At 64.7% G+C, this 18812-nt stretch overlaps 1 protein-coding gene across 3 annotated transcripts in view; it reads right to left on the minus strand.

Annotated features, from left to right (window-relative positions):
• The window catches only part of CELSR1 (cadherin EGF LAG seven-pass G-type receptor 1), a gene marked incomplete at its 5' end in the record, with an annotated part of 109446 nt that overhangs the window by 22379 nt on the left and 68255 nt on the right, over nucleotides 1-18812 (minus strand). For all 3 annotated transcript variants that reach the window (XM_080662635.1, XM_080662636.1, XM_080662634.1), the window contains 7 exons: nucleotides 548-722; nucleotides 1605-1718; nucleotides 2927-3112; nucleotides 6486-6652; nucleotides 9161-9286; nucleotides 9662-9825; nucleotides 11314-11471. In XM_080662635.1, the coding sequence (XP_080518761.1) occupies nucleotides 548-722; nucleotides 1605-1718; nucleotides 2927-3112; nucleotides 6486-6652; nucleotides 9161-9286; nucleotides 9662-9825; nucleotides 11314-11471 (1090 nt within the window). The remainder of the gene's footprint in view (nucleotides 1-547; nucleotides 723-1604; nucleotides 1719-2926; nucleotides 3113-6485; nucleotides 6653-9160; nucleotides 9287-9661; nucleotides 9826-11313; nucleotides 11472-18812) is intronic.

Here is an 18812-nt window from a genome sequence, read left to right on the forward strand (position 1 = left end):
GGCACGGCTCCAGCACCTCCGGAGTCAGAGGCACACACCGGATGTACGCCTTTAAAAACGTGTCCTTTTACCGGATCGTCCTCCACCGCATCGTGAGCCCCGAGGCCGAGGCCGGGCCTCTGCCCGAGTGCAAAGGAGACAGAGGAATGCGTTTAAGAAGAGATGGCCCTCTGGCCGCGGGGCTCAGTGGCTGAGTGTCAGCCTATGGCCTATGAACCAGGAGGTCATGGATCCATTCCCAGTGGGGACACAGGCCCGGGTTGCGGGCTCGACCCCCAGGAGGGGGCGTGCGGAGGCAGCCGATCCATGATTCTCATCATTTACGTCTCTCTCTCCCTTCCTCTCCGAAATAAGTTGAAAAAAAATTTTTTTTTTTAAAGGAAGGGACGGCCAGCCCTCTCCTGGGTCACAAACGGAAGCTCGCGGCTCCCTGACCGTGAGGAGCCGCTGGGAAGCCGGCGCCCAGCTCAGCCCCCGCAGTGCGTCGTGAACACGCAGGCGGCGCCGCCGGGCTGACGGCTTCGGGGTGCGGGCAGCCGACGCTCACCTCTGTCGCAGACGCAGGTGTAGCCGTCCCAGGCGTCGCGGCAGTGGCTGTGCTGAGGGCAGGGGCTGGAGGCGCACGCGTCGCCCATGTCACAGCCGTCCTTCACCCTGACCTTGAGGGCGTCGTCCATGTTCAGCGTGGCGATGTTGGTGGGCGTCTCCCCCATCCGCACGCCCTGTGTTCAGAAAGGACAGCGGACTCGATCCCGGGACCTCTGGGCTGGGGGAACCCCGAAAGGTCACCGGCGCTTAAGGACCCCCAATGCTGTCTGTCTCTTGTTGCTGAAGTGACACCTTGTTTATCTGGGGCACTGGGACGAGGGGAGCAGAAAGGTGGGGCGACGGCTGAACGAGGTCCCCCACCTCCCCAGGTTGCATTCCAGGAGGAGACAGGCCCCCACATCCCAGCGACCCGCGTGAGCTCAGGAGGAAAATGCATGCGGGTGTGAGTGCGGAGGGCGGGGGCTCGGCCGCTCATGGCAGAGGGGTGGCTGACGAGGGCACTGGCAGGGGGCGCCCAGGCAGGCAGCACAGGGGGCCACGTCGGGTGAGTTCTCAGGCAGGAGGCCCCAGGGCCGGAGCACAGCAGAGAGCTGGGGGAGGGGCTCAGAGAGCACGCGGGGCGTGGGGGGCACCAGGGAAGGACCGGAAGGATCTCCTTGCCGGGGGAGCCGGGGCTGTGGGAGCCGGGGCTGTGGGCAGGGCCGCGAGCTGGCTACTCTACAAACAGCTGCCAGACAGCACACCTGGACGAGGGACAGGTGGGGCCCGTGCAGGTGAGCCCGGGGTGGACAGTGGGGCTGGTGGAGGCAGCGAGGGGCGGGTTCTGGTCTCGCCAGGAGGGCAGAGCGGCAGGCGCGGATGGCAGATGGAGGGGGCTGGGGGAGAGGCCGCGAGGGACGCGGGGAGGACGGGTCAGAGCTGGGACCTGGGTGTGTGAACGCTGGGTCGGCTCTCAGACGAGCGACTGGTCACTGAGATGAGACCGGCAGGTCGCCACGGCTCCGGCCGCGGGGCAGCGGCGGAGCCAGCGTGGTGCCCGCGCCCGCCGTGCCTACCTGCATGCAGCCCCGGAAGCCGCGGCGCACGGAGACCTTGTCCTCCGACACGCCGCCCAGCACCACGCTGCGCAGCCTCAGCCCCGGGAGCCGGTTCCCGATCTGCACCGTGTCCTGTGGGGGTGGGGCACACCCACCGGAAACGTCTTCACGTGCTCGAAGGCAACGCAGCCGCTCGGGCAAACCCCACAGGCGGCGGCCCTGGGCCTTCAAACAGCAGGTGGCCCGGCTGCGCGGCTCCGTGGTTGAGCGTCGACCTAGGAACCAGGAGGTCCTGGTTCGATTCCCGGTCAGGGCACAGGCACGGGTTGTGGGCTCGGTCCCCAGAAGGGGGCGTGCAGGAGGCAGCCGATCCATGATTCTCTCATCACGGATGTTTCTCTCTCTTTCTCGCTCGTGCTCGCTCTCTCTCTCTCTCCCTCTCTCTATCTCTCTCTCTTCCTCTCTGAAATCAGTAAAATACATTTAAAATAATAAAAATAAAACAGCGGGCAGGGCTCAGCCTGCTCTCGGAAAACCCGGCTGCTATCTGTGTGTGACGCGCAAGGCATGAGAACCGGGTCAGAGGCCACGTGTCCATGTCCCAGCGCAGCCAGGATGGTCAGCGGGGGGGGACGTGGGCAACCCTCCCCCTCCAGGACTGGCCACGAGGCGGGAAAGGGCTGGCTGAACTGGGGAGACGGCAGCAAATGGAAAACACGCCCACGGAGGGGGCATCTAAGGAGGCACCACCAGCACCTCAGCCGGAAGGCGTGCCCGTGGGACCCGCCGCTGCTCCTCCGCAGAGCCAGCGGCGAGGTGAGCCTGGACTCCCAGGTCCTGTACACACACACGCCTCTCCTTCCCCCGCAAACCGTGGCGATCGTGTGGCTCAGCCCGCGCTCCGAGTGCGCCCTGCGGCTGCCACGCGCCCACCTGGGACAGGTGCGCCTCTGGTGTCCCGCGGCCCCTCTGGTACCTGGGCTCACTGCTCGCCCACCCGCACGCCCCGTCCACCCTGAGGTTTTCAATCTTTGCGCCCGAAGGCACAGCGCTGAGCACACGCCCGCTACTCGACAGGCCCGCGAAGACCCCCGCTGAAGGCAGCAAGGGCGCCAGGGTGGACACACAGATGAGGCCCAGGTCCTGACCCCAGGAGCCGGCCATCTGGGCAGGGACCTCAGCATAAGGCAGAACGTGAGACCCAGACTCAGGGGGCTCAGAATGGGCGCCCCCAAATCTACAAGGCCCCGGGAGGGGTGGTCCCTGTACGGAGAAGGGTCCGTGGGTTCCCCGCAGACCCGATGCAGGGGTCGGATCCAGAGGCGCCAGTGCCAGCCCACCTGGTCCACGCCGTAGTCCAAGGTCATGACCGCCAGGTACTTGATGTCCTTGCCCTCCTTGGCGCTCCTCAGCTCGATCAGCAGGTGGTGCCACTCCCCGTCCGTCACGCGCGACCTGGACAGCCGCATGGACGCCACGTCCGAGGGGCCGTGGGACACCGCAAACTGGACGTAGCTGTTGAGGATCTGTGGGACGGGAGCCACAGGAGCAGACTTACAGGCGCTGCGTCGAAGGTGGACCAGAAATCGGGCCACGCCGAACTTCGCGTGGCCTGTGACGCTCTTCAGAGCGCCACGCCTTTCCTGTGGTCGGAAGTGTCAGTCGCTGCCCTGGCCGGTGTCCCAGGGGTTAGCGCGCCGGCCCCCGGGGCCGAGGATCCTGGGTTCGATTCCCAGTCAAGGGCACGTGCCTGGGTGCAGGCTCGATCCCCGGCCCTGGTCGGGGGCGACCAATCAACGTGTCTCTCTCACATTGATGTTTCTCTCCCTCTCCCTCTCCCTCCCCTCCCTCCCTTTTAAAAAAATCAATGGGAAAAGCATCCCCGGGCGAAGACAGAAAAAGCGTCCAATGCGGACAGCGGTCAAGCACAACAGCACCCACTGGGCTCAGCGCTGGGAACATACGCCGACTCAGGGCCCGCTGAGCTCTGGTTTTGGGTGTAAACGTGACCCTGTATGAGGCAAGATCCAGGTACGTGTTCCAGGCCACGCACAGGCCACGGAAATCAGCCTCGTGACTGGCCTGAGCCATTCCCACTTACAGGAAACGAAGCCGCGAAGCCGGGGGGAGGCCGAGGTCATGTCGCCCCGGGGAAGGTCGGGGGGACTGGAGCACCCAGGAAAGTGAGACCGACACAGAGCCCCGGCGGCCGACCCCAGCAGACGCGCGGCCTGCGACCCACAGCCACAACCGGAACCTGCGGTGCGGCCTCCCCGGCGGCAGCTGAGCACAGCTGCCTGGGCGCCTGGGGCCGGGGGCCGGAGCCTGGCCTGCGGGCCGGGGCCCCTCTCGCAGCGAAGTGCCTCCTCCGCTCTAGTCCCAGGTTCTCTCCACGTTTCCAAGCCGATGCCCGGACTCGGCCAGGAGTAACCGCGGCCCCGGGCACAGGACCGCGTGCCTGAACGCCAGAAGCAGGAAACTGGAGCCAGAACCTCGGGGAACCCAGAAAGCAGAACCGCCGGACGCCGGCGCGAGAACAGTGCAGGGCGACTACGGGCGCCCGAGGAACGGCTCGGGGGGCCGCACCCCCTTCGCTTTGGAGGTGAACGTTGTGTCTGGTGATGTCAGATCCAGGCCCCGTTGAATACACGCGAGGAAGGTCAGGAAATAGCACTGTCGCTGACCTCACGTGTCACTCTAACTTGGGGCGACACCGCGTGAGCAAGCCCGGCCGGTGTGGCTCAGGGGTTGGGCATCGACCCATGAACCAGATCACCGTCTGATTCCCGGTCAGGGCACATGCCCGGGTTGCGGGCTCGATCCCCAGCAGGGGGCGTGCAGGAGGCAGCCGATGGATGTTTCTCCCTCTCCTTCTCCCTTCCTCTCTGAAATCAATACATCTATTTTTTTTTTTAAAAAAAAGGTAGAGTGAAAAAAAAACAACAAAAACGACTCCTCAGAGGCGATGGTTGTCAGTGACGGTTAGCTTTCTTGTTGATAAACATGGTCCAGGTCAGCGCGTGATCCACTGCAGAAACCTGTGCAGGGATTCTAGACAGGGGTGGGCAAACTTTTTGACTCGAGGGCTACAATGGGTTCTTAAACTGGACCGGAGGGCCGGAACAAAAGCATGGATGGAGTGTTTGTGTGAACTAATATAAATTCAAAGTAAAGGAGCGGAGGGGAGAGCAAGAGAACCGGATAGAACAGCCGGATCTGGCCCGCGGGCCGTAGTTTGCCCACGGCTGGTCTAGAATCTCTAAAGCGTAGGGTGGGTCAGGAGAATTTGCTACCCAGGTCCCCGTGTAAGGCAGACATACCCGCCGCTGGCGTGATCTTGTGTCAGGAGGAGCCCAGAAACTTGCAAAACAGAAAAAAAAAGTAAACCTCAAGCTCCCGACGCCCTCCTTACAAGACGCACAGCGGAGACGCGAGGGCGCCGAGACGCCGAGAGGAAGGGGCAGAGAAAGAAAAAGCCGCATCGTGCACACACGGCCAGAACACGGTGCTGTGACAGCCCCAGGAGAACAAGTCGCCTGCAGGGCGGAATCAGTGACTGGAGATGAGGAGGGCTTTCCACATGCTGACAGTCCCTTTCCAGGGAAACCACTCTACGTCGGTGCGACCTAGCAACACAGCCCCACATCCACAACGCAAAATGGTCAGAACCATCATCAAGATGGCAGTTTTAAAAATATCTATATTTTTATTGGTTTCAGAGAGGGAGGGGGGGAGGGGAAGAGAGAGAGAGAAACATCAATGAGGAGAGAGAATCACCGATCGGCTGCCTCCTGCACCCCCTCCTCCTGGGGATCCAGCCTGCAGCCAGGCAGGTGCCCTGGACCAGAACTGACCCTGGGAACTCCTAGTTCACAGGCTGATGCTCAACCACGGAGCCACACCAGCCGGGCTCTCCTCACTGTCTCCGCTAACAAAACCCAGAGCCAGCAGGAGCAACAATAAAAACGACATATGTCTGCACACCAAGGCGGTCCCGGCGGGACGGATCCGGGCCCACGGCGCTGACTGCCTGGCACCTCACGCCTGGGGCGGATTCAGGAGCCACTGACAACAGCCCGGTGATCCCGCTCACAATGCAGGCGGGTTCGGGGCGCCCGGAAGCCATTACCAAATGGTCTGGGCTGCCCGACGACGGGCTGCCGCTCGTCTGGCCTGTGGGAGGCCCCAGAACCCCACGCTGCCGCCCACGGGCTCTCGGGGCGTGTGGGGGCCTGCCGTCCACACGCAGCTCGTGGAAATGAGCCAGGGGTTCCTGGAGGGCCGGGGACTGGCCTTGGGGAACTGTCCTGGGGGCCGTCCGGGTGGCCACGGGGGCCTGGAGGTCCTCCCCTCGGCCACCGCTCTGGCCGCCCGGCCTTCCACGGCCCCCCCGTCCCCGGCAGAAGCCCGACTCCCTGGGGGAGCACCCAGAACGCAGTGACTCAAACAGCGGAGTCTGTTCCTGCCGAGCGCGTACTTTTTTCCTAGAGACCCCGCTGCCAGCCGGTGCGGCTCCCGTTCCACCGTGGACCCACCACAGAGCGGACGCCGCCCCGGGCAGCACCGGGCTTGCCAGCATCGGCCCAGAGCTCGCTCCTGGGCTGCCCGGGAAGCTCCTGGAACGACAAGGTCCCATCAGGAGGAACAGCGGCCCGACCTGCAGTGCCCGGAAGACGCGCCTGTGCAGTGACCCGGCGAGGGGACCACGGAGGGAGCGTCGGGGCGCTGAGCCCCAGCCCTGGCCGGACTGGGCTGGCCACGCCCCTGGGGGCTCTGTCCTAAGGGACTGGGGGCCCGGCCCACTGAGGGCAGGGGTCCCATGGGTGCACCGCGGAGGAGCGGCCTGGGTACACCCATCGGCCGCACGCCTGCCTGGGGCCCAGGTGGCAGCGTTCTCACCTGCAGGTGGAGCCTCGAGGACACGCCCGCCGTGGCCTCCATCAGCACGCCGTCCGCCGTCCGGGTCCGGAACATGAGCCCCAGGTACCAGGGCACGGAGATGGTGACGTCCAGGTCGCTCCAGGACACGACGCTCTCCCCGCTGAAGCGCTGGGGGTACGGCATGACTGCGGGCACAGACAGGGACCCTGAGGTCAGACAGGGTCAGGGACGGGCTCCCGGGGAGGGGAGCGCACTGGGCCTTCCCATGTTCGTGCAAAGGCCAGTCTCAGACTCCCGTCTGCACGGCAGTGGCCCCCGAATCCCGGCACCGTGGGCCCCGCAGAAGCCACCCGGGGCGCAGACCACCTTCCTGGGGAGTCAGGCTGAGGGGGGTCCCCCCATCGCCAGGGCATGCCAAGGCTCTCAGGCTAGACGGCAGGCAGAGGGGGCGGCTCGGGGTCCCCAGGCTCCGAGGACAGGGTGCTGGGGGCCCTGAGAGTCCGGCCTGCCTGTCCCCTCCCACGCCTGCCGGGGCAGGAGCAGGAGCAGGAGCGGGGGGTGTGCACAGGACGGTCTCCGGGCGGGACGGCGAGCCAGCAGGGAGCACACGGGCGCCTGCACACGCCCCGCCCCGTCGCCTGGCAGACATCTGTGTGGGCTCCCCACCCAGCACACGCCTGGGGATGGGCCCAGACCTGGCAAGGCCACCGGACAGCCGAGGGCTCCCAGGGGGGCTGTGGGGCGGGGGAGGTGGCCACAGCCCCTCGGCTGTTACCCCTGGAAGAACGGTGTGTGCCCAACAGACCACAAGGCTCAGCCAGCCCCTGGTCACGGGTCCGACGGCGCGTGGCGGGCAGCGCTGGGCCGGGTCTCGCCCCGATTCCCCGGGCGGGACGACACGGTCAGCCCACGCGGCTCAGGAGGAGGCCACAGCAGGGGCGCCGGGCCCCCCCCCCCCGGGCCACGGCCTCGGGAGCCGGTGTGTGTTTCCTGCTCCCAGGACCCCGCCCAGGCGGCTGTTTGCTCTGGCACGGCCGTGGCCCCCTGCGGCCTCCGTAACAGGAACCCTGGGGCTCGGCGGCCACCGGCACTGTCCGCCCGGCCCGCTGCCCCCTGCGGCCTCAGCTTCCTACGCACGCCGGTCGGTCAGGGCTGGGCCACCCTGCCGACAGGCGCCCAGGAGCCCGGCCCACCTGCTGCCCGAAGCAGGTCTCGAAAGGTGCTGGGCGCTTTGGGACACAAAGGAGCGGACCCGGACCCGGACCCTGACCCGGACCCGGACCCGGACCAGGACCCGGACCCGGACCCTGACCCTGACGCTGACCCTGACCCGGACCCTGACCCGGACCCTGACCCAGACCCGGACCCGGACCCGGACCCTGACCCGGACCCTGACCTGGACCCGGACCCGGACCCTGACCCGGACCCGGACCCTGACCAGAACCCGGACCCTGACCCGGACCCGGACCCTGACCCTGACCTGGACCCTGACCCGGACCCGGACCCTGACGCTGACCCTGACCCGGACCCTGACCTGGACCCTGACCCTGACCAGGACCCGGACCCGGACCCTGACCCTGACCCTCACCCGGACCCGGACCCTGACCCGGACCCGGACCCTGACTCGGACCCGGACCCTGACTCGGACCCTGACCTGGACCCGGACCCTGATCCTGACACTGACCCGGACCCGGACCCGGACCCGGACCCTGGCCCTGACCCATGAACCATCGCGGACGAGGACTGCAATGTGACACAGACCCACGTCGCACGCCCCTGTCCGCACGCTGCAGCCCTACTAAGGGTGCTGGGGCCGGATGGGCAAGCGGCCCCTGGCGGCAGGCACTCCGCTCTCCTCACACGCTGCTCCGTTCCCACCCATTCTGGTTCTCCGACGGCTCTGAGAACCCGAGGAAGCTGTGGACCCCGTGCCCCCAAAACCGTCACGCAGAGCCCCACAGCCGGTCCGTGCGGTGCCCGGGCCCGTGACCCCCACAGCGAGGCAGTGCCCTCCGCCCTGTGCTGGGGAAGGGCAGGTGCCGCTCCTGTCCCGGGGGCCTGGGGCCAGCGGGCGTCTCCCGGGCAGGACGTCTCAGAGCAATGAGCACGGGGCCCCCCGGAGGCCGACCCAGGGGCACGCCCGAACTGATCCGGCCTCAGCCATCCCTGTTGGTTTAGCTTCGGGGGAGAGCGTCGTGACTAAGAAACAATGGCACTTCCTCATTGCTGTACTGCTTCTAAACGGCTGCATCCCTTAGACCCACGGTGCCCACAGCTTGTACCCGGCGCAGGCGGGGGCGGCCAAGGGGCCACGGGAGGGCCCCTCCGGGGCGGCGAGGGAGGCAGGGCGCCTGGGCCTGGGCATTGTCCCTTCGGGCCTCAGGGGGAGCCCCGGGAGGCCCCGCCCCGCCCGCCCCCCTCGCTTGCCTGACCCTCAGGCTCGGACCTACGCTGGCCCCGCTCAGGCAGGTGCTGTGTCCTGCCCTGTCCCAGACGCCCCGTCTCTGTCCAATTTCACCTGCTCGGACGTCCCCACAGGCCCCCAGCCTCTCCCCCGCCCAGGGCCTGTGCTGCTCCGGCTTCCCCCCAGGACCCTCGCCCGGGACCCACGTGCCCCCAGCGCCTGCCGGCCCCAGGCAGCGGCCCTCGGGAGCGAACTCGAGTCCCGCGGCGCGGCCCCCGCGCAGGCTCACCGTGCTCGCAGTTCTTCCCGCCGAAGCGGAGCGGGCAGCGGCACAGGTGCGTGTCCCACCTGCTCACACAGCTGCCCCCGTTCTGACACCAGGTCCCCTCGCAGAAGTTCCTCTGAGCAGCGCAGCCTGGAAGCAGAGCGGACGTGATGGGGTCCTGGCCGTTCCCAGCACCGGCCCCAGGAGTGCGGCCGAGAGAGGCGGAGGCGGGCAGCGGGGACCCCCCACCAAGGACAGGCCTAAGACTTCACATGGCAGACTCGGCTGCAGGCCATCCTGCGGGTGGCCGGGGTCGTCTGGGGACCTGGAGTGCCCCAGGGGTCGGTGACAGGCTGCCCCAGCAGGGTCACTGCCCCCCACAGTGCAGGACCCCAGCCCCCCGAGAGCAGCACGCCCCCAGCCCGGCTCCGCTCCCTCCTGGACACGCCCAGGTCCGGCTCCAGGGGCGTCGCTGCCAGGATGTGGGGGTGGCCCTCCATGTGGCCCCGGGCGGTTGCGCCCTACCTGCCCTGGTGCCATTGTTGGCGATGAAGCCGGCCATGTCCACGCTCCTGCCGTCGATGGACAGGTTCCGCATGCAGCCCACGAACTGGCGGCTGCGCACGGGGAAGTCCTCGGGCAGGTTGGGGACGCCCCCCAGGAGCAGAGGGCCCGTCAGGTCCAGGGACCTGCGGAGGCAAAGCCGAGCTGGGTGACGTCGGGCGGGAGGCGAGAGGGGGCACAGGGGCCCCCGGCTGCTGTGAGTTCGCCTGGCCTCTGCTGCCACCACACGCGACATCTTGAATGTCCATCATTGAGCGGGGGCCTGGGAGGCAGGGGCCACGGTCAGGACACAGGCGGGTCCGATTGCGGTGCCGCGTGGCGTGGGGCTCCCTGTGCCTCGGATCCCGCGCCCTTGCATCACATCCTGACCCCCAGTGACCGCCCGCCGAGTCCTGCTCAGCGCCCGGCCCAGTCCACGTCGAATCAGGACGTACACGGCCAATTAGGGCTGCGACCTTCCTCCGGCCCTGATGACCTTGAAGGAAGGTCACAGCCAACCAGACCCTGGTGCCGCCTGAGCAGTGGTGTGGCCTTGGCCAGGGGTCAGATCTCTCTCTCTCCGGGCACAGCTTCCTGTCGGTCACAGGGGCTCGAGCGCCCCTCCCTCCCAGCTGGGGTGGGTGGGGGTAGGAGGAACAGGCGTGGGACTGTCCCACGCCCACAGCAGCACTATCACCCCCTGGGGCTGGTCTGGACACGACTCTGGCAATTGCATCTAAAGGGACAGACGGTGGCCGGGCCGGCACAGCTCAGTGCTTGAGCATCAGCCTAGGAACCAGGAGGTCAGGGTTCGATTCCCGGTCAGGGCACAGGCCCAGGTTGTGGGCTCGATCCCCAGTGGGGGGCATGTAGGAGGCAGCCGATCCATGGTTCTCTCGTCACTGATGTTTCTCTCTCTCTCTCCCTCTCCCTTCCTCTCTGACATCTATAAAAACATGTTTTAAAGAAGTAATAATAAAAAATAAATAAATGAAGGGATAGACTGTTGAACCTCAGAGGGAAGGCAGGCAGGGAGGGTGGGTGGGTGGGAAGAGATCAGCCAATGAACTTGTATGCGTCTATGCCAGGGGTGGGCAAACTTTCTGACTCGAGGGCCACAATGGGTTCTTAAACTGGACCGGAGGGCTGGAACAAAAGCATGGATGGAGTGTTTGTGTGAACTAATATAAATTCAAAGTAAAGGAGCAGAGGGGAGAGCAAGAGAACCCTCCGCTCTTTCGGCTCCGCGGGCCGGATAGAACAGCCGAACGGGCCGGATCCGGCCCGCGGGCCGTAGTTTGCCCACGGCTGGTCTATGCACACACCGCAGACACAAACAACAGGGTGGTGAAGGCCTGGGGCCAGGGTGGAGGCGGGCTAGAAGAGGTCAGTGGGGAAGAAAGGGAACGTATGTAATACTTTAAACAAAGAAGAATTAAAAAATGAATAAATCCAGGGACTTATCCTAGAAAGTTCTAGAAGGTGCCCCCACCAAGGGGAGAGAGTCTGCCTGCAGCCCGACTGGGGTCCCGGCGTGCCCTGCGTTGGGTCCTGCCGAGCGGCACGCTCTGGAGCGGCGGCCTTGGGGGTGGAGGCCGGGCCCCCTGCCTGGGCCTCTGCCCTGGGACACTCACTTCTTGGAGCCGCTCTGCGTGCCCTGGGCAGCGCAGGTGTAGTTTCCGACGACGCCGCCAAAGCGCACGGCCACGGCCGTGTCACAGTCGTCCACCGTCACCACGGCCACCTTCTCCCCGGACGGCCCGTGGGGCAGGCCCAGGCGGCCGATGTGGGGCTGTCGGGAGAGAAAGCAGAGGGGTGTCAGTGTCCTCGGCGGATGTGCCCCGCCCACAGAAGGGCGGGCACATGGGGGGCGGTGGCGTGTGGACAGGGGCAAAGGAGCCCCCAGCCTTGTTTTAAATTTGTCCCCCAAATCAGCCATACGGGGTTTGTAGGGTAACCCCAAATCTATGTCCTCCCCGGAACCTCCAAATGTGGCCTCATTTTGAATTCAGGGTCTTGAAGATGTAGTTAAGATGCGGTCACACTGCCCGCCCGGCGTGGCTCAGTAGTTGAGCGTCGACCTATGAGCCAGGTCATGGTTCGATTCCCGGTCAGGGCACAGGCCCAGGTTGCGGGCTCCATCCCCAGTGTGGGCTGTACAGGAGGCAGCCGATCCATGATTCTCTCTCTCTCTTCCTCTCTAAAATCAGTAAAAACATATATACATACATATATACATATAAAAGACGAGGTCACACTGCAGTATGGGGGACCCTGATCCAATGACCAGAGTCCTTTTAAGAAGACAACCACAGCCGAAACCGGTTTGGCTCAGTGGATAGAGCGTCAGCCTGTGGACTGAAGGGTCCCAGGTTCGATTCCGGTCAAGGGCATGTACCTTGGTTGCAGGCACATCCCCAGGAGGAGGTGTGCAGGAGGCAGCTGATCGATGTTTCTCTCTCATCAATGTTTCTAACTCTCTATCCCTCTTCCTTCCTCTCTGTAAAATATCAATAAAATATATTTAAAAAAAAAAAAAGACAACCACAGAACAGAGACACATGGGGAAAAGGTCATGTGACGACGAGCTGAGATAAGTGATGCTGGGACCCCCAAGGGATGCTGGGACCCCCAAGGGATGCCGGGACCACTGGGGGATGCCAGAACCACCGGGGGATGCCGGGACCCCCGGGGGATGCAGGACCCCAGGAGCTGGAAGAGGCCGGAGGGAGCTGACCCTGCCGACACCCACATCCCGACTCGGACGCCCGGGCTGTGAGACAGTGGCTGCGCTGTTTCAAGCCCGTTGGTGGTGTTCGTACAGCAGCCGCTCTGCGCTCTGGGCTCCCTCCTTCCCATGTCCGCCCTGCCCGAGTCCCAGTGGGCTGCCCTGTCCACGCACCTGACCAGCCCCCTCCGTGCTCCTGGAGTAGAGACACCAGCCCAGACGCCCACGCCTCCCCCGGAGGCATGTGCTGTGGTCACACCCAGGCCAGGCCTGCCTTCCCTCTGGAATGACCTCCCGTACCCTTTGCTGACCTGAAGCTGACCCCCCCTTTGTGCCCAAGATCATGCCCCAGCTTCCCCCTGAACTTCGCCCCCTGCACCAGGCCGTCCAGCATCCCCCCTCAGTCTGCCCCCCTGCCCCGCCCCGCCCGGGCTCGCTGTAAGAATTCCTCTGGAATCAGCGACTGAGGGTGACCCCTGCTCCGTCCTGAAGCAGCGGCTCCCTCCCGGAGGAGGCGTGTGTGTTCCGCTCTGTCCCTGGGCAGCCCTCCCCGTCCCGGCTGCCCCTCACAGACACCAAGCACATCAGCCACACCACAGACGGTCTCAGAGTCCCCGAAACGTGGCCGCAGGCAGAGGGCAGGCCGGGCCGGACAACTCCACCTGCCTCGCATCTGAACCACCTGTAGCGGCCTGAAGACACCCAGGTGGCACGTGTGAAGCGCCACAGGCCTCGCTGCCGGCCACGACACGCAACGGCCCCTTCCCCGCCACAGAGGCTGGCGTGAGGTCCTCCCCATCACCCCAACCACAGGCTCCGCACCTCCACTCGGCAGCTCTGCGCCCAGTCGGAGTGGACAGCACGATGCAACTTTGTGCTGTTTTATGTTAACACCAGAGGCCCAGTACACGAAATTCATGCGGGGGGGGAGGGGGCGGGATTCCTCAGCCTGGCCTGCTCCCTCTCACAGTCCAGGACCCCTCGGGGGATGTCCGCCTGCCAGCTTAGGCCCAATCCCTCTTGCAGTCCGGGGCCCTCGCTCCTTACCACCCGCCTACAGCAAAGGCAGGAGAGGCTCGCCAGCCGTGGGCCCAGCTTCTGGCTGAGCGACGCTCCCCCGGTGGGAGTGCCCTGACCGTCAGGGGGCAGCTCCTATGCTGAGCGCCTGCCCCCTGGTGGTCAGTGTGCATCATAGCGACCGGTCGTTCCGCTGTTCGGTCGATTTGCATATTAGGGTTTTATTACATAGGAGGATTGGAAATAGGTGGTTGGCAAAAGAGGGAATATAAACCAACCGCCCTCAATGCCCTTGAGGAGGGAAGGAATTACAGTTCATTCCAGCAGAAAGCAGTAACTACTGGTCTGAGGCCACTGGGCTGGGGGGAGGACCTGGAGCTGCTGGTCACAGGCGCTCAGCCAGGCGGCCTCCCTCCCTGGACCAGCCCTGGAGGACCCCCTGGAGGTGGTGCTCCGCTGTGCCTCCCGCCCCACGGGGGCCGCCATCCACCTGGACAGGGCCCAGGGCTGTACCTGAGGCTCTCTACCGGATACGGATTGAATACCGGAACCCCTGTCCTTCCTGTGTCACAGGGACTTGGCGGGTGACGCCGGCACGAGTATCCCGGGCACCATCTTCGGTAAAGCCACGGAAGTGTTTACACACGCCCTGGCCGCCCAGCCCCCCGATACCTTCCTCCGTTTTGCTCTCCACCGGTTGGGGAGATGACGCGGCCCGCGGGGCTGTGTCCTTACAGAGTTCACCGCGGTGCTCAGCGGCGGTTAGATGAGCATAAAAGTAATGTGGGCCCCCCTCCGTGGGCCGGCGCTTGGGGAGCGCCGACAGTGCCTATTAGGGCGCCTAAGTGTTAGGTGCGATCGCGGGAAAGAGCCGTCCCCAAGCCGCGGGCCCGTACTCTGCCTGCAACGTGTAATTTGGATTTCTGGGCTGGGTGTGCGACTCCGGGAGGGGAGTAAACAGCAGTTATCCTGGGGGGGTTTGGACACGAAGCTGCTGTTTACAAAACTGCACGGGCTGTACGTGGCTGTTCTCGGTCCGTGGCGCAGAGCCACGGATTCAAGCGAAAACCGGAGGCGAAAGGAAAACACACAGACCGCTTGCATGTGGGGCAGCCCCTGCGGACCCGAGGCGGCCCACCGTCCGGACAGACGTTGGAATCCCGCATCGCTAGTTGAAACTGCGCACACAACTTTTAGGAACCCCACGCCTCCGACAACCAGGGCCCGGCACCGCCTTCCCGGCTCCCCCAGGCGCACCGCCGTGCGGGCCAGAGCGCCGCCCTGGGGCCACAGAGCCAGGAGGACCAGCGGGAAGGCCGCGGTATCGTGCATCCGAGGGCCTGCTCCCTGCTCCCCGGCCCCGCCTGCCTCAGCCCCCCCTGCTGCTCGGAGCCAGCAGCTCGAGGGGCAGCCGGTGCGACTCACCTGCCACCTGCCACCGAGAGCACCCGGAGGACGCCGAGGCTGGGGGCGGTCACAGGAAGACGACGCTGAGCTGAGTCAGACCCGCGGACGGGTTCCTCAAAGCGTCACGTACAGAGTCAGCCCGTGACCCAGCAATTCCACTCCCGGTACAGACCCGAGAGGACGCACCACAGGGACTCGAACAAAAAACCTGTGCACAGCCCTAGCCCGTGTGGCTCAGTGGATAGAGCGTCGGCCTGCGGACTGAAGGGTTCTGGGTTCGATTCCCGGTCAGGGGCACGTGGCTGGGTTGCGGGCTCCATCCCCAGTGGGGGGTGTGCAGGAGGGAGGCAGCCGGTCCATGATTCTCCCTCATCATAAATGTTTCTCTCTCTCTCTCCCTCTCCTTTCCTCTCTGACGTCAATAAAAATATGTATTTTAAAAAACAAACAGCCGAAACCAGTTTGGCTCAGTGGATAGAGCGTCGGCCTGCAGACTGAAGGTTCCCAGGTTCGATTCCGGTCAAGGGCATGTACCTTGGTTGCGGGCACATCCCCAGTGGGAGGTGTGCAGGAGGCAGCTGATCGATGTTTCTCTCTCATCGATGTTTCTGACTCTCTATCCCTCTCCCTTCCTCTCTGTAAAAAAATCAATGAAATACACTTAAAAACAAACAAACAAATGAGAAAGACAAACCTGTGCACGAATGTTCCCAGTAGCTAAATGTTAACACAGCCGACACGCCCGCCAACGAGGAGCGAGGGGGTACACGGACGGTGGGTGTCTCTTCGAGGAAATGTTACTCAGCCAGGAAGAGGGCACTGATCCCTGCTGCTGTGAGTGAGCCGCCGGAACACGACGCTCCGTGAACGAAGCCTGTGCCAGAAGGCCACGGGCTGGGCGTGGAACTCAACTTCCAGGTAACGTCCACACGGGCGAGTCCCCGGACAGCAAGCAGCCCAGCCGTTTCCAGGGCTGGGGACCCGGGCGTGGCTGCCGACGGGAAGGGTTTCAGGCCAGGGCGATGCTGGCACCGTGCTGCGCCCGCACCGAGCGACGCTCGACAGCTCACCTCCAACGCTGCATCGTGTCGCGTGGACGTCACGGCTAGAAAGCTGTGGGGCGGGCGTCGGCCATCACTTCCCCAGGCCCCCTGGGTCACCTCTGGGAGCTCCCCGGGCCGCGCCCCACCTGCATCACCTGTGGGGACGCCGTCCCCCTTTCTCCTGTAAAAGGAGGAGACGGTACGGCACGGAGCCGTCCTGCCGTGCGTGACACGGTCACAAGCTGCCATGAGGGACAGTCCTCAGGCGAAGAGGTGGGTGTGCCCCCCGCCCGGGCACTGCCTGAGCCGGTGACCCGGGACGGGCAGGAGAACCGCGGACGCCGCCGGGTGGGTGTGGCCTGGGCTCAGGTCACCGGACTGTGTCACGGAAGGACAGCCCACCCCGTGCTGCTGGGCCTGCACGGAACGGGGAGGGTGACGCTCTGGTGGAAAGAAATCACACCGGGCGACAGTGCCCGCCGACGTCCGGGTGTCCACCTCCCGGGTCTGAGACGGAGAGCGTGGCCGCCGCTGCCTGGGGCGCACGGAGGACGAGGGGTGACGCCGGGCGAGGAGAAAGGGTGCGACTTTGCTGGCACGGGCGGGGGTGGGTGGGTGGGTAATAAAGAGGAAGACGAAAACACCCCTCCTTGTGTTTCTAAGACGAATCTTTTTTTAAAAAATATATTTTACTGATATTTTACAGAGAGGAAGGGAGAGGGATAGAGAGCTAGAAACATCGATGAGAGAGAAACATCGATCAGCTGCCTCCTGCACACCTCCCACTGGGGATGTGCCCGCAACCAAGGTACATGCCCCTGACCGGAATCGAACCCAGGACCCTTCAGTCCGCAGGCCGACGCTCTATCCACTGAACCAAACCGGTTTTGGCATCTAAGATGAATCTGTAAAGCTTGCCACCCACCCGCACACCGAAAAAGGCTGCGTGGCAATGCCGAGCATTTTCACAATTCTCGCATCGGAAGGGTGCCAGCACAGGACGGGCCAGGCTGCGGCGGCCCTGCCCCTTCCCTCCTGGGGCGTGGCGGGTCTACACGGGGCAGCCGGCCAAGCCCGAGGACCCTCCCCCCACCCCGCCCTGCAGGAGCCAGGCCTGGACACCCAGGGTCGAGCAGGCACAGATTCGCCCACTGCCGGTGAACGCAGCCAGATGGTGGGCTGCAGCCCCCATGTGCCAGGCAGGTGGCGGTGGGCGGGGCCAGTGAGGCAGACCCACCAGGCCCCCCCGCCACCAGCTCAGCGAATGCCTGCAGGGCCGCCGCGACGTCAGGGGGCCACACGCTTTCAAACCTGTGCGGGTTCCCAATTCTCGGCCCATCAGCCAGCCCCCACCTGGGAGGGTGTCCCCTCTCCCCGCCCTGCAGGCCCGCCCGCCGCCCGGGGACTGCATTCAGACCCTCTGAAGGCGGCGGGGCTTCTGTGCACAAAGCGCTTGTCCTCGGAGCGCTCACATTTCCACAGCCTTTTACCCGTTACCGACGGCCCTCCTGGGGCCCTGGCGGGGCTCGGTTTCAAACGCTGGGGGCCGCGGGGAGCCCTGGGCGCTGGAACCAGACACCGGGAGGCCCAGGTCCGGGGGCACAACTGGATCCGTGCCCGTGTCAGAAACGGTTAAAGGACTTCCTATCGAATAGGCACCGAGGCGGGGCGGGGCCTGTCACCGTCAGGGCAGCCTGCACAGGTAGCGTGTGGGCGCTGCTCCCGGCGCGATCGGGCCCGGCGCCGGGGCGTGCCGAACCAGCCCACGGCGACAGCTGCACCAAGACACGTGGACAAGAGCCTGCTGGTCCTGGCACGGAGCTGACAGGCACCCTCAGAGGCAGGCAAGCCGGCGTTTCTCTGAGGCTCATGGGTGGACCAGGTCACACGGAGAAAACACACACACACACACACACACACACTCACACACACACACACACACACACACACTCACACACACACACACACACTCACTCACACACACTTAAACACACACACACACTCACACACACACACTCACACACACACTCACACACTTGAACACACACACTCACACACACTCACACACTTGAACACACACACACTTAAACACACACTCACACACACACACTCACACACACACACTTAAACACACACACTCACACACACACCCACATACACTCACACACACACACACTCTCACACACACACTTAAACACACACACACACTCACACACACACTCACACACACACACACTTAAACACACACACACTCACACTTAAACACACACTCACACACACACACTTAAACACACACACTCACACACACACTCACACACACACACACACACTCACACACACACACTCTCACACACACACACTCACACAGTCACACACACTCACACACACACTTCCAGGATCCAAACCGAGTTCCCTAGAAGCTTCTGACAGGCCTTTGCCGGAACTCAAACTGGAGAGGCCCAGGCGGCCCGGGAGGGGCTCCCACACCTGCAGGCAGGTGACAGGGCCTGATCTGGGGAGACCACTCCCTGAGCCCCAACTCCCCCACGTGCACCATGCAGGTGTGCTTCCTCAGGCAGGCCGAGCCCGCCAGGACCCCTCTCTGGTCAGGCCCCCCCACAGGTGGCCCCTGACGCTGCGCTGCTGACGAGCCCCCCTCCCCAGCACCCACAGGGAAGGGGAGCAGGAATGCAGGAGGACAGGTTGCGGGACAGGCCGCCTACGCAGACGCTCCCACCCTTGCCCACGCCTCCCCCCCGCTTCTCGTCAAGGACGTTTCTCATCTCTGCTGGTCCGCCCCCCCCCCCCCCCGCCTTCCTAGCTCCGTCCGCAGGGACCTCACCTGCCCGCTCACACGCAATGCCAGGGCCCCGGGCAGCTCGGCCACGCGTGGGCACACGAACAGACCCCACGTCCATCCATTTCACCTGCTCCCCAC

This window comes from Plecotus auritus (assembly GCF_963455305.1).
Source record: "Plecotus auritus genome assembly, chromosome: 3".
Lineage (NCBI taxonomy): Eukaryota > Metazoa > Chordata > Mammalia > Chiroptera > Vespertilionidae > Plecotus > Plecotus auritus.